Source organism: Bombus impatiens, unplaced genomic scaffold (assembly GCF_000188095.3).
Source record: "Bombus impatiens unplaced genomic scaffold, BIMP_2.2 scf_0417, whole genome shotgun sequence".
NCBI lineage: Eukaryota > Metazoa > Arthropoda > Insecta > Hymenoptera > Apidae > Bombus > Bombus impatiens.
Genome location: NT_176836.1, coordinates 183,393 through 199,128, shown reverse-complemented (window position 1 = coordinate 199,128; position 15,736 = coordinate 183,393). Strand labels below are relative to the sequence as shown.

Sequence of the window (15,736 nt, the reverse complement as noted above, 5' to 3'; positions counted from 1 at the left end):
TTGTATTTATGTACAATATAATGAAATTGTACAATACAATGTACAATGTAATGAAATTGTACAATACAATATACAATATAATGAAATTATACAATACAATATACAATATAATGAAATTATACGATACAATATACAATATAATGAAATTAGTAGTAGAATATTATGAAATACAAGGGAAGACATAACGCAATAGTGTGTTTTCTATTTATGTACAATATAATGAAATTGTACAATACAATGTACAATATAATGAAATTATACGATACAATATACAATATAATGAAATTATACGATACAATATACAATATAATGAAATTATACGATACAATATACAATATAATGAAATTATACGATACAATATACAATATAATGAAATTATACGATACAATATACAATATAATGAAATTATACGATACAATATACAATATAATGAAATTAGTAGTAAAATATTATGAAATACAAGGAAAGACATAACACAATATTTATGTACAATATAATGAAATTGTACAATACAATGTACAATATAATGAAATTATACGATACAACATACAATATAATGAAATTAGTAGTAGAATATTATGAAATACAGGGAAAGACATAACGCAATAGCGCATTTTGTATTTATATTTTCTTTGTCTTGTGTATGATAAATTCTATCAAATTATAGTTGAAATATCTTTTAAACCAACCAGCTATCGACCATGATTACCCTGAGAATTTCTTTCGTAGAACAATCGGATAGTTCAATGTATGTGAAAAAAGAAGAAAATTTCCATTTGAAAAATTTGCTGATTTCCTGCAATTTGCTTTTATTCGAACTAGTAGCGTGACATGATCTATCCTGTATATCGATAGTCTGACGGCTCTTTAACATGCCAAAATGAAGTGTTGGAGAGAAAATGATGGAAAACTTTTGCACCACACTGTATATTCTGCTCGCATGAACCGGTGAAGGCAACGAGGGGAAATTAATAAACTTTGTTAATCGCTGAATAAACCAGTTTGTCGATCCGTTCACTTGTTTGTCTGTTTGTAAAATTGTCCATTTTTCCCTGCCAGTGCTTTCATTCGATTTTCCCACCTACTTTATTATCGTTTTATTTTATCGCACTCTTCCTTAGCTCTATTACATGGGTTGAGCTACGAAAACTATTCTGTGCAAAGTGCTGTTTCAATAAACGTGGATCTGCGAGATGCTTCTTTAAAGAGTTATCGCCGGAGAATTCCCGGTTTTTCAAGATCGTTGAGCTTTTACGTGCGGAGAAAATGAAAGAACGATGTCCAGGAGTACAAAGACCATAAAGAAAAAATTCTCTTCTCTACCAGTGAAGAAATAAATCTCGAAGATATTCTCTTTGCTTTTCGTAAAAATTGACTTGTTCCATTTAACAAAGAAATTAAATTTATTGCACAGGGATAAAAGAATCGCAGGGATAAAGTCTCGCAGATATTTTATAATTGATTTTTATATTAATTTACTTAGCTGCACTTTTTATGATCTTCGCCACTAGACGAACGAATATGATCATTTTCGGAATTAAAAATCGAATTTTCTATTTGGGGAGAATCGAAAGCTTTATCAAATTGTTCCAAGTAAAATCATACCAGCATATGCTTCTTATCGATGTTTCTGCTTCGATATCTGTTGCACATTCTTTTTTCCTTTTTGGGTCACGCCGTTATAACGCTTTCTCTTTGTTTCTAATATTTCTAGAATTTACCGAAGAAAGGAAGCAATTATTGGAACTTGTCGGGCCTGAACTGCAATCGATTTACGACGACATGGGAATCGAGGTACGAGAAACAGTGGAATTTCCTTCATGAATTTTCCTTTGTAGCTCGTTAAACTCGAAAATTTAACTCGGTCAACGTTCCTTTGTAGCTTTTAGTACTTTTTTCCAGGTAATAGTTTAGAGCTGTTTTATTCAAAATTCACTTAAAATCAGCGTTGATTTGATCTAAAGTAAATCGTAACGAAACATATTATTTTCTGGAAAAATCCGCGAAGGTTTCAAATAATACAAATTTTGTATTTTACTACGTTAAAGGTATTTCATTCTGAAATACTGTTTATTATAATAGAATAGTAATAATAATATTTATTTATTTATTTATTTATTTATTTGTACATCCGATTTCATCTTTCACGCGGCTGATTCCTTTCCTCAGTACACATTTTCTTATTTTATTTATTATAGTTATTCGTCAGCTTTACAGTATACGTAAAATTAGTATACAGATAATGATAATATAATATGCTTGTATATGCTTGAACATAATATCAATATAGCATAAAGTAGTATAATAATATTCAATTGTCCTTGTGGATGTCGCTGGATATTTATTTCTTAAAGGGGTGTCCTGAAATACAATGTTCCAAAACTGCGTTTCTTGCGATTTTTTTTAAAAAGGAAAGAAAGAAACGAAGTTATTGAATTTTGAGGTATGGTTTTATATATATTTAACGAATACAAAAACATTTTTTTTTAAGTAAAAGAAACAATTATAACAGATTTTTAAGTCTATTTCATGGGCTGCAGTGTTCAATCGACGGGAAAGATCCAGCTCGTAATTTTTTACTGAATCAAAAGACCAAAAAAGGATTAAATTATATTATATTTTTCTTCTGGGTGAACTAAACAACGGTAGAAAAAAATGTGAAATTAAAAATTTTGCCGAGTTTAAAGAAAATGTGTTAAAAAAAAAATAAACTTTAGGGTGCTATAACAATTATTTAAATAAACTTTTTTCTGCCTTTGTTTGGTTCATCCAGAAGAAAAATATACAATAATTTAATCCTTTTTTGGCCTTTCGTTTCAGTCAAAAATTACGAGCTGGATCTTTCACGCCGATTGAACACTGCAGCCCATGAAATAGACTTAGAAATCTGCTATAATTTCTTTTTTTACTTTAAAAAAAACTTTTTGGAAATCGTTAAATATATATAAAACCATACCTCGAAATTCAATAACTTCGTTCCTTTCTTTCCCTTCTAAGAAAAATCACAAAGAAACGCTGTTTTAGAACATTCCAATTCAAGACACCCCCTTAATGTCGTTACTATGAAACTCTTAATAAAATTAATTAAAGTCTTCGCTCGTCTTTAATTTATTTTCTGTTCTTTATTTGCTTGTTCGAACGACTGGTTAAAAAATCGAAACACTATAGGTCCTGCTGGTGGATATGCAATACGCAACGAATGTGAATCCCGATAGAAATCCATATTTAGCTGAACACTTTTTCGACGAAATACACGCCGCTTATCAACACTCGAGGGGTTGTTTCTTATTGGTAAGCTTTTGTCAACGATAATTTCCAAAGAAAAAATTTCTTCGTTTCCTGCAGAAATTTTATTTGAGACAGAGAAAGGAAGAGTTATTATTTTCCTTTTTTTTTTCTTCTTCTTCTTCTTTTCTACGAATTTCATTCCATCTAAGTAACATTATCGCATTGCAATCGATACCTTTTTGAACGAAATTATAATTAAATGAAATACCTCGCTTTCGTTTGAAGCTACTAATCGGTGACGAGTACAACGTAGGATGGGTGCCAACGAAGCTCGCTTGCGGAACGTACGATGTTCTTTCCAGTCACTGCGACAATATGCAAGAGTACTACGAACGCGACAGCAATGATTGCTACGTTCTAAAGGCTGGCAGGCGAGTAGTTACCTTTTACTATGCCGTTGCATTGAAGTGGAATGCGCGGTTGGCGAAGGCGTGAGCGAGGACAATAAAAAAAGGAAAGCTGCTCTTATTACTCCGAGTTGACCCACAATTTCCACTCTCTTCGCTCGCTTTCTTCTTTTCTTCTCCTTTTCCGTCTATTTCCTTATTTCTCGCGTTATGAGCTAATAAAATGAGCTAAGAAATAGTAAGTTTCGTTGGATATGATTTTACTTGCAGAACATTCGACTATGCCCGAGTGATAACAGAGAACAGAGAATAACAGAGGTAACAGTTTTAGAATCAAAGGGAAGATTCTGATATTGATAGAAGCGATCTAACAGATGGAGGCGAAGCTCGATGAATCCAAGTTCCTATCGCGCAAATCTGAAATCCTCTTTCACGTGTCAACAAACCTTCGTCAACTCTATTCTGCGTGAAAGTTAGTTCGATAACTTCGTTTCGACTCCGACTGCCTCGTACCGATCGCGATTCCACTACCTTTACGATAACGTAGCTGATACTATAGTCGAGAAAGTTAGGAACGTCAGAGTTCAGGAACCGTATATATTAGGTCATCCCATAAGTTCGTGCCGTTTTTCGAGCGGTTATATATGTTAAGATTGTCTACATACCTTTCGGTTTCATGGAAAAATGTAATCCCCCTCTCGTTGTACAATTTCTTGCCATTTTTCTGGTAGGGCCATTATTCCGTCTCGATAAAAGTTCTCTTGTTTTTCTTTAAAATAATTTTCTAAGCTATTTTTCAGAATGTCGATATTTTCAAATTTTTTGCCTACTAAAAGGTGTCGTAATGCTCTGAACAGGTGGTAATCGGACGGGGCAATGTCTGGGGAATATGGGCGATGTGGTAAAATTTCCCAATTAAATTCAGACAATTTTTTTCTAACGCTTTTCGCGACATGCGGTCTAGCGTTGTCGTGATGGAAGATAACGTTGTTCCTATTCGCTAAACCTGGTCGTTTTTCAGCTAGCGCTTCCCTTAATTTTTCTAACCGAATGCAATATTTGTCTGAATTAATGGTATCACTTGGTGATTTTTCGACAAGATCCCGAATTTTATCTTCGTCTGTCTGAGGAGGACGCCCGGAGCGTTCCTCGTCTTCTAAACAGAAATTCCCAGCTCTAAAACGTCGCAACCCGCTTCCTACAGGTGCCAGATGAAAGCGCATTTTCTCCGTAAACGGCACATATGTTTTTCGTGGCAATTGTTACAGAACTTCCTTTCCGAAATTCATATAACACGAGACGTCGAAAATGGATACGCACTTCACTCGTGATTTTTTACCGTTGGAAGTCACTGTGTTCGCTATATTACGATCTTATAGCCACGAAAATCTGCTCTAGCCTGTTCTCGATCAGCTAAGCTCAAGTGCATCGGTCCCTTATCGCCGTACGTTTATAAATCGACACATGAAACGTATACACAAAAGTCGGCACGAACTTATGGGATGACCTAATAGATTCGAGAATTTCATTTTTAGTCGAACAGTTTGATGAAAATTCAGCGACCCCTTGAATTTGATGCTCAGCCTATGTTTATTATTTTATAATATTTATGGAATCACTTGACAAATATAATACAATCGCGATTACGCGATACCATTACGCGATTTTTACAAAGGTTTCGCCTTTTCCTTTTTATTTTCGCCCTAACTAATTCTTTTTGCCAAGCTCGCTTCGTACTTTCCCTTTTAATAGGCTTCTCGTTTGCCTTTTGTCAGCTCAGTTTTCGCATCCGCCCGAGATTTCCCTGTCACCCTCAACTCACTTTTTCATCCGTTCCAATTTTCATCCCTCCCTTTCTTTCTTTCCTCTTTTTCCCCCCAGTCGTTCCCTTCTCCGCTTTTCTAAAGCTTCCACAATTACTTTTGTCTCGGCTGTTCTTTCACTGAATTCCTGCCGCTTTCTACTGGAAATAATACGCTCGTACCATTAGCTTCAACCGGCGATTCCATCGAACAAACGAATAATTTTGATAGAGAAGGGTACAGAAGTTCACGCTGGTACTTTGTCCCGCGTAGCTTCGCCATATCCTTCGCCAAGCTTCGGCAAATTTTATCCGAAACGCAGATAGAAGATAGAAATGTGAAATAGCAATGTGAAAAATAATGGAAAATCGAATATAGTAGATATTTGATATTAAAATATTGGAATATCGTCTACGTTGGAAACAATGAATTAACAGATTAGGAACGGCGGAAGACGATTGGCAGAATTCGGAACCGACCATAAGGCTGGCACTGAAGAAGGCTGCTGAGGCTGCAGTTTCGCAGCAATGTGATGACGAAGAAATTAAGAATATATTGAAGAGCACCGCGGAGAGACAGCTGGAGTACGCTTTGAGTAAGCTACCGATAACGATATTTTCAAAACATTAACATATATTTGTTCAATCGCTCCGGTCTGCATCGAATTAGGATCACATACCTCCCATTGTATTGGAGATTTTAATGTGATTTTATTTTACGTGTACAAGCGAGTCCAAATTTTTCATTGAAATTCAGTTTATTATTAAAAAAAAAAAAAAAAGAAGAAGAACACCGCAAGATCAAAATGTTCATCGTTCATCTTCCTATACACCTAGATATAGGACATCTGTTAGGCGAGTGTCGAATTCCATCAGAGGGAAATGTTGTATGCTGTAACCCAGGCTCGGTCGTCAGGACATTGACAAAGGAGAATGTTCTGTGAAATTGCTGAGCGACAACGTTACGACACACATCCTAACGAATGTTGCTTCGGATGTCCCGTAGCACCAGTTTATTCACCGGATAAAATGACTCGATGATCGGACCTTGCCCGGAGACAGCACTTGTCCGTGATGGAATGCTTCACTTGCCTGATGGATGGCTTGAAGTTATAGAAAGCAGTCACCGCACAATGTTTTCGCACGTTCGCGGGGATCTCGAAGAAGCGCGCCAATGGGAGTCGTAAATTCCCGTTACGATTTGCTAATCGACGCCGCGAATCGCTCGATCCCTTATTTCTTTTAGGATAATAAGGGTAGTTAAATGAAAGATAACGCTGCTGCTAACAGGTTATTATATATGTCGGGTATACATTAGAATTAGTAGAATTAGGGGCGTGAAGCGAATCTTCGTTTGGATTACACGTCGTCGTTATGCAATAGAGAAGACATTGGCTAGTGCAAATACGATTACCATAGAGCCGGACAAGTAACCGTGGTAATTAGATACTCGAGAGACTAATGACAATGATCCTAGGTTCAATAACGAATCCGCGGACAACGGGACGGTAGCCGTACGCACTCGCAAAGATCCAAGTCGGATTCTGTGTTAATGGTCGCTGGCGTTAATCTCTTTTTCTGTCAATGAGACCGCAAGAGAGAATGACTTTCCGTTCGCAAGAGAGAATGATTTTCCGTCCCGGTGATACCCCAGAGGGAAACTATAACGGGGTGTGTCTAAGGACACGAGATCATCGGATTCGTCGAGAAAAGCCTTCGTTCAGAAAGTAAGGGAAATTGACGTTGCTGCTAATTGGCCAATCTCCATATCGGTAGTTAGAAAAGGATGCTAACCGCTCTTGAGGGAAGGTTGCTAGTGGGAGACGTCGTTCGTTGAAAAATAGGGCTCTCCTGTCTTCCTGTAACTGGGACAAAGACTGTGTATCTGCTGAGGGATTTTAGGTAACTAGATATTAGTGTTTATAACGGTCCTTGGGCTAGCCGATCACGTACTGCGGAGACGCGTCGATATCTGGTAAATATCCTGCCCGGAGAATAGGATCTGCGTGTGGCGAGCTACTGGACAGAAACCGTTGGAATGTTTACTGCCACGTGCCGCTACAAATCTTTCTGTGACGGATCGGTATCAATAGAGGACGCCGACAGATCGAGCCGCGGGTACCAACCGCCCAACACTAGAGGGCTACGACGACAACGAGTCTATCGGTCTAACTCGCTAGCGGTCGAATATACGAGCGATTGATATATATACCGCACCTAGCGAGACTCCCTCTACGTCTAAGGCAGGGACTACCGGGCACAGCCTTACTGACGAGTCCACCGGTAGTCCCGGGACGAAACGCACAACTCACTCTCTCTCTCTTCACACCCGCCACATTTCTTTTAAGGAGAGCTATAGGATTACTCAATGCCTTTGTTAGATGGAGAGTTCGTCCCGTTGACCACGGCTACGTTCGGCGACTAATTGTCGCCTTGAGCCCAAACTCACTGTCACAAGTCTTAAATTGTTTTTATGGATTTTCTCGAGGTTTCAGAGGGAAGGCACCGGTGTCCTCTTATCTCCGACATATATTTTCACAAACCAACAACTTCGGTGTAACACAAATGAATATTTGCTATGAGATGACTTCGAATGAGTGCGACCCGAGTCTCTAGACGGATTATCGCGTACACTGATGGATTTGTCGACTCACCGTATTCGAATTGTCGACCGCTTGACGAGATGCTCGATTGAGACTGACTGATCTTCGGGTGTAAACCCGGTCGAAGGATGTTGATTGTTCGAAGGATGTAAAATCAGTGATGTTCGGAGACGATGCTGTGGCGGAGAAAAGCTAAGGATGGGGGTGTGTCTAGCGCACGGGACCATCGGATTTGTTGGTGACGATTTTGGCTAAGAGAGTGAGGGAAATAGTCTTCGCTGTTAATTGGTTAAACGAAGGGTCTTAAACGCCCTCCAGAGAAAGTGGTTAGTGGGAGGAAAGTTGCATCGTACGTGAGAAAAACCAATTTTCCCTCGTCGAGCCGTGGTAGACAAAGGTCTTTAGAAATGCTTCGAAAACGGACGTTTGTTCGGTTTGAAGGACCTCGACTAGGAAATTCCTGAGATTTATAGAAGATACTTGAGACTATCGAGGGTACGCAGTGAGTATCCGAAGACATCTAGTTGCCATCTTGCCCGCGGTGTGTGACCTGGGCTAGGTAGAGTGTTACGCGACGTAACACACAACTTGCTGTATTCTTCTCAAATAAAACTTGAGTTTCATTGGGAAATTTGGATTACCCGTTTGCACATCTGATAAATAAATGAATGAAAATTTTAATTTGTTTCAATAAAGACGGTTTGACGCGAGATATTCTACTAAAACACCCACCTGCTGTTAACATAGTTCGTCAGAAAATACATCTCTGCCACGCGATTCCTTTTCCATCCTCTGTCACCCTAAAACAATTGTTTCCAGAGCTGGACGAAACAGGCGATGGTGTAATAGCCGTGACACGTTCGTGGAAAGGCAAGAAGGCTGCCAGAGCAGTGTGTTCGTTGACGTCCTTGGTGAACAGTCGTCTCCCACCTGACAATATAATCAACGTTGAAGTGGATCAAAAACAAGGTGGCATTAATCCTGACAACAGGTCGCACAAGGGCTACCTGGCTCATCTTTGTCGCCTCGTGATGAATCGCGTGCAGAATTTGGTGAACGCCTCCATCGAGGCGGACCCGGAAATTAAAAGCAAGAAGAAGATGGTGCAGGAGATCTACGCGGAGAGTTTGATGCATTTGGCGCTTCTCAGGCAAATTACGCCTTGCGAGGATAACGAGAACGTGGAGAAGATCAAGGAGTTTTTGATAGCTGGTGAGATTAATAATAACGATTTTGACGTTTAATTGTGAACAATGGTTCGTACGCGTGTCGATTGGCTTTGACTTAATTTTGATATCATAGTTAGATGAATTCGCTGAAACGAAATTCAAATGTAATTCATTACCAGCGAATTAGGTTTTAATTTATTCCATTATTAATTTATACCTGCGCAAGCCTTCTAAAGCGACAGAATTCTTTAACGCTGAACGTAACGGCAGAGATTTTAACTGAAACGTTTAATTCGTCGTCTGGATGCCTCCGCTATCCGGAGACATAATCCTTTGAACGTTTGAGAATATTAAAGGCAGAGGCACGTGCACGATTCCTCGTCAGAACGCTTTGATGTCTGTTTATTAAAGCAACAGCTCCCCTAATACACTTTTCTGCCTATTAATTTCTATCTTACGAGGCAGTTTGCTTTGAACAGATTTCTGAATTACGGTAAAAAAAGTACAAAACCAAGAGGATCGTATTTTATGTAGCTCGGCAAGTTGCTCGAATGAGAAAATTAATTATCGAAAGGATGATCATTCTATAAGCGAAATCGTTTTAGCAAAAGTGCATCTATTTACCTTTAACAAGCTATTTTTTTATATTTAACAGGTAAATCGCAGAAACACGGTCCGATATTGATAAAGGGTAGCAAGTATTCTGGAAAGTCATCGTTATTGTCGCGAATCTATGCGGATGCCTCTTCCTGGTTGGATTGCACCACGTTCAAAGTGGTTCGACTCTGTGCTTCCACTCCTCGATCGGCGTACAGTCTCGAGCTACTTCGAGTGCTCTGTCAACATGTAGGTTTTCTTTCTGGTTTATTGGATGGGAATCTTCCTAAAGACGCCTCGTTTGATCCGCTTTACCTGAACAATTGGTTGGGCCAAATTCTGAGGCGCATCGAAGAGCAACCGATGATGGAGCAACTGGTGATTCTTCTCGACGATCTTCATCGATTGCATCCTCTTGACTGCGATATCGTCGCTGCTCTGTCTTGGTTGCCATTGAATCTTCCACCAGGTAACGTGTAATTGCCATTGCTAGAATTTCTAAGCGATAGTCATCACAATTTCAAATATATCGTTATATAACGATAATACGTACAGTATACGATATATATGTCGGGTTATCATTAGGATTTAAGGCGCGTAACGATTCTTCGTTTGAATTAGGCATCGTTTTACGAAACAGAGATTATATTTACGCGAATATACAAGATTTTACAAAATATTATGAATATTGAGTCTAATGAACGATAAGATTAACGAACGATAAGTTTAACTAATGATTAGATTAAAGAATAATAAGTTTAACGAATAATAAGAGTAACGAATAATATGTTTTACGAATAATAAATTTAACGAATAATGAGATTAACGATTAATAGGTTTTACGAATAACCAATTTAATTAACGCTATTAACAATGTTCCGGGGTTCAAACGAATCCACGGTCAACGGGATAACTCTTTACTATGCGTAGAATAATTTTAAACACAAAAAAATACGATTGCCGAGACACTCGGTAAATTGCTCGATGTATCACTTTCCAAGGCGATCACACGAACGAATATCCGATGAAAATCTTTTTCGCTGTACGACTGCGTTTTCTTTGTTATATGCTCGCTGGAGGCATCGAGAAGGTTCCAATCGTCGTTGCTAGGCAGTTTCTGTCAAAAGTTTGTTGTATACTCTTTGGAAGCATCGAGAAAGATCCAAACGCCGTTGCTAGGCAGTTTCTGTCTGGAGTTTGATTCCTAATACAACGTGTGTCCCATTATATCGACATCTCCAAAGTACAATTCTATGTGATTTCTAGGGAGAACTATACAACCGATCCACACCTTCGTCAGGCAAAACGTTTATCCCGTGACCGTGGCTACGTTCGGCGACCAGTTGTCACCTCGAAACCACTTTCGCTTTCACAAATATCAAGCAATTACAAATGACAATTGCTTAATTACAGCTATGATAAAATCTAGGCTAAAGCATTAGAAGACTTCCTCAAAATTGCAAAGGGAAGGCTCCGGTTTTCCTTTCATCTCCGACATATATGAATCAAAATAGAATATATAAAGTATATTTTATATAACATTTTTCATGTCCCACTCTTTTCTTAACCATCACATTTTATTTCAGACAATTTTCTCAGACTTTTCTTCTAAACCTCTACCAAGCTGCATATAATTTTTTACTTTCCTCTTTTTTTACCCCCTCCCCCTCATACGAAGCGCGATCAAAAAGGTCGTTGAATTTTTTTCTTATTTGAGAAAATATTTATTTGTTCGTCTATATTTAAGTTATTCCCTTTGAATATGTTGAAGTAACTAATTCAAGAAAGCTCTACATCTTTATTTATGTATATCCGTGACCTAGAGACCATCGTTTTACGAAACAGAGATTATATTTACGCGAATATACAAGATTTTACAAAATATTATGAATATTGAGTTTAATGAACGATAAGATTAACGAACGATAAGTTTAACTAATGATTAGATTAAAGAATAATAAGTTTAACGAATAATAAGAGTAACGAATAATATGTTTTACGAATAATAAATTTAACGAATAATGAGATTAACGATTAATAGGTTTTACGAATAACCAATTTAATTAACGCTATTAACAATGTTCCGGGGTTCAAACGAATCCACGGTCAACGGGATAACTCTTTACTATGCGTAGAATAATTTTAAACACAAAAAAATACGATTGCCGAGACACTCGGTAAATTGCTCGATGTATCACTTTCCAAGGCGATCACACGAACGAATATCCGATGAAAATCTTTTTCGCTGTACGACTGCGTTTTCTTTGTTATATGCTCGTTGGAGGCATCGAGAAGGTTCCAATCGTCGTTGCTAGGCAGTTTCTGTCAAAAGTTTGTTGTATACTCTTTGGAAGCATCGAGAAAGATCCAAACGCCGTTGCTAGGCAGTTTCTGTCTGGAGTTTGATTCCTAATACAACGTGTGTCCCATTATATCGACATCTCCAAAGTACAATTCTATGTGATTTCTAGGGAGAACTATACAACCGATCCACACCTTCGTCAAGCAAAACGTTTATCCCGTGACCGTGGCTACGTTCGGCGACCAGTTGTCACCTCGAACCCACTTTCGCTATCACAAATATCGAACAATTACAAATGACAACAATTGCTTAATTACAGCTACGATAAAATCTAAGCTAAAGCATTAGAAGACTTTCCCAAAATTGCAAAGGGAAGACTCCGGTTTTCCCTTCATCTCCGACAAATATATTACGATAGGAAGAAAAATGTGGAGATAAAGATGTGGCGGCACTCGACGACAATGTATATCGCTAAAGTGCCTAATGAACCATCAACATCCCAACAGTCCTTCCATCGAAGGTTCTAGAAGAAAGAGCACGTGGCAACGATCGCGGATGCCTAGCAAATGCGTGGAAGGTGGGGATGTTGAGGGATGACAAAAGAAAGTAATCGAATCCGATCAAAAATAAAATCATAAGAGTCAGTCTTGGAAAGTCACGCCTAGAGTTCGGAAGTAGATTGTAAAGTGTATTGATGTTAGAAAAAAAATAAAGTTTTCTTTTTTTATTTTTTACCTCAAATTCCTTTTTTTACTTTGTTATTTTACGTGACAGAAGCATGGAGAAGGTTCCAATCGTCGTTGCTAGGCAATTTCTGTTAAAAGTTTGTTGTATACTCTTTGGAAGCATCGAGAAAGATCCAAACACCGTTGCTAGGCAGTTTCTGTCTGGAGATTGATTCCTAATACGTGTGTCCCATTATATCTCCAAAGTACAATTCTATGTGATTTCTAGGGAGAACTATACAGCCGATCCACACCTTCGTCAGGCAAAACTTTTATCCCGTGACCGTGGCTACGTTCGGCGACCAGTTGTCACCTCGAACCCACTTTCGCTATCACAAATATCGAACAATTACAAATGACAATTGCTTAATTACAGTTATGATAAAATCTAGGCTAAAGCATTAGAAGGCTTCCTGAAAATTGCAAAGGGAAGGTTCCGGTTTTCCTCTCATCTCCGACATATAAATAAACGAGAAAGCAAACAACAAACATTGCAAAGTATTAAACGTAACGTACTTTGTTCATCCACTTTAGGAGTGCACTTAATCGTGACTACGGCTCTTCCACCGGAAGTGCTGCGTCTCACCCCGATACAAAAAGAGAGACTACGCAGCAATGAGATTTTAATCGAACTACAAGATTCGGGTACGGATTTCCACGAGACAGAGAACGTTTTCGACACGTTGGAGAAGTTGATAGGTGAAAACGCGGCTAACAGAATCGGTGCCATTTTGGCTTCCACGGAGTATGGTTTGTCCGAAACGGAGATTCTTGAGGTGATCATGCCAACCGGAGGCGACGGGCCGCTATTTCTAAACGAAGGGCAGTTCAATTTTGGCAGCTGGTGCTTGGTGAGGAGAACCTTCAACGAATATCTCAAAGTAAGTCTGGTTTAAATTTCTGGCAGAAAATTTAGGAAAGAAATCCTTTCAAAAAGTTAAGCGTCTCGACTCGATAAATCTTCGAAGATCCTGTTCTTATTTCGAAACTGGCAGAAGAATTCACAAATCCATCGATTCGCTATTCGCAGGTTCGCGTAATGGGCGGAAGACTGCTTTTCTCCTGGCGTTATCCGATTCGCGACTTAGCCCGAAAAAGGTACTTCCCGAATCAGGAAACATTGAAAAGCTACCACGGCGAGTTGGCAAATCTCTTCTTCTCCGAAGATTTCGAAGACAAGGATGACAAATCATCCCCCGAAGAGGAAACTCCGAAGAAAGAGACGCCTTTCCAGAGCAGACCGAGGTCGCAAGACACAGCGTACAATATGAGACACGTGGAAGAGGCTTGGTTGCATTTATTGAGAGCCGGCGACGTAGAAAAGTTAAAGAAATTGGCAGTCTGCGCGTTCGATTTCCTCTTAGCAAGCGTGCAAATGATTTCTGTTAGTTATTTGAGGTGTGTTCTCGAGCATTCGAGGAAGTATCTGCTGGAGAGAGATCTGGAATTGGTTTATTATACAGTGAGAAAGTCCAGTGACATTTTGACGAGAGATCCTCTTCAACTTGGCGCGCAGCTGATCTGTTGGCTTAGACCCGTGGCTGAAGATGGCGGAGATTTGGTGAGAAATAGCTGACAGTATAATTATGTACTTGAAGCAAAATATTCTAATTCGAAATGGCAATAACACTGATTACCGCAAGATTGTTTGATCGTAAACGGAAGAAAATTGTGTGATTGAAGGTCAGCAGAATGGTTACGGCAGCGATGGCATGGTGCGATGGTTATACAGCGCCATTATTGGTGCCATTAAATGGCTGGCTCCAACCGCCTCTGCCTCTTCAAATTCGTACTTTGTCCTGTCCGCAAGGTGTGAAACTCGTCGAAGCTGCTCCGTCGGGACAGCACGTTATCATTATCCCTTTCCAGGGAGACGCTCAATTATGGCACGTGATGTCTGGGCAATTGGTTCATACTTTTAAAGGTAACTATTTAATTGCTGGTAGCTCGCGAAAATATTCGAATTCTTAGCAGAGAATATTTTTCTAAATATATTGTATGCGTTATAAGAAACTTTTTGAAATTATTCCTTTGAAATGAAAATGAATGAAATTATTCCTTTTCCTTCAAAGAAAATGGCAAACAATTTACATTGTAACGTTAATTCCAGCCCTTTGCAGGAGAATAAATTTGTTTCTTTTAGGAAGATTAGCATAGCTTCTAAAGCTTAAAAGTTCTCGCGAGGGAAAAAGAGAAGCAACGATGAAAACTCGTCGCTTTATATTCAGTTTAGTAATTTGCTGTGAAAAAGCCTCCTTTGTACGTTGTCTCTGAATCTGTACTTCACGAGCATTTAAATAGCAGCGTCGCTTTAATTTGCAATTGAAAATAGGTCAGCTTTTGTGAGAATATAGTCGCAAATAATCCAGCTAACGTATATGATACTTTAAATGCCATTTTAAGCACGCGATATTGCTATGGTACTTCCGTTTTTTCACAAAACGACGAACATGGAATTTAATACGAGTCTCTGATATATTGATCGTGCGAAATAATCATTCTCGTTTCAATATGCAGTATCAGCCCGCCAAAGTCAAATATCGAACAAACAGATTTTTATGTTCAACTTGATATTCTATGAGAAATATGTTTCATTTCAGGGCACTCAAATCCAATTTCGTGTTTAGCCGTAACACAGCATTCGCAATATCTACTGACAGGCTCTGAAGACACTTCCATTATAGTATGGGATATGAAAGAGCTGACTTTGAAGTTAAGAATCCAAGAACACATTGCCCCAGTTCTGTGCTTGACGTCCGCGCTCAAGAATTCAGTGATTGTCAGGTTCATAGTTTTATCGCGTAGTATAACAATAAGATATCAAAAACGCTTTCTTCCATGATGTTGATTAAAAAAGGTAACCGGAAAAATGGGAAAAGATTTCAATCTTCTCCGAGTACTTCT

At 38.6% G+C, this 15,736-nt stretch overlaps 1 protein-coding gene and 1 long non-coding RNA gene across 2 annotated transcripts in view; one reads left to right on the top strand and one right to left on the bottom strand.

Annotated features, from left to right (window-relative positions):
- The window catches only part of LOC117151759, a 21,361-nt gene extending 16,948 nt beyond the window's left edge, over positions 1 to 4,413 (bottom strand). Inside the window, exon 1 of the long non-coding RNA XR_004461871.1 lies at positions 4,228 to 4,413. This is a non-coding gene — a long non-coding RNA (uncharacterized LOC117151759). The remainder of the gene's footprint in view (positions 1 to 4,227) is intronic.
- The window catches only part of LOC100745864 (NACHT domain- and WD repeat-containing protein 1), a 50,505-nt gene that overhangs the window by 30,569 nt on the left and 4,200 nt on the right, over positions 1 to 15,736 (top strand). The window contains exons 4-13 of the mRNA XM_003490227.4: positions 1,715 to 1,794; positions 3,169 to 3,291; positions 3,514 to 3,659; positions 5,875 to 6,032; positions 8,859 to 9,251; positions 9,864 to 10,274; positions 13,367 to 13,713; positions 13,863 to 14,393; positions 14,516 to 14,756; positions 15,433 to 15,616. Coding sequence (XP_003490275.1) covers positions 1,715 to 1,794; positions 3,169 to 3,291; positions 3,514 to 3,659; positions 5,875 to 6,032; positions 8,859 to 9,251; positions 9,864 to 10,274; positions 13,367 to 13,713; positions 13,863 to 14,393; positions 14,516 to 14,756; positions 15,433 to 15,616 — 2,614 coding nt within the window. The remainder of the gene's footprint in view (positions 1 to 1,714; positions 1,795 to 3,168; positions 3,292 to 3,513; positions 3,660 to 5,874; positions 6,033 to 8,858; positions 9,252 to 9,863; positions 10,275 to 13,366; positions 13,714 to 13,862; positions 14,394 to 14,515; positions 14,757 to 15,432; positions 15,617 to 15,736) is intronic.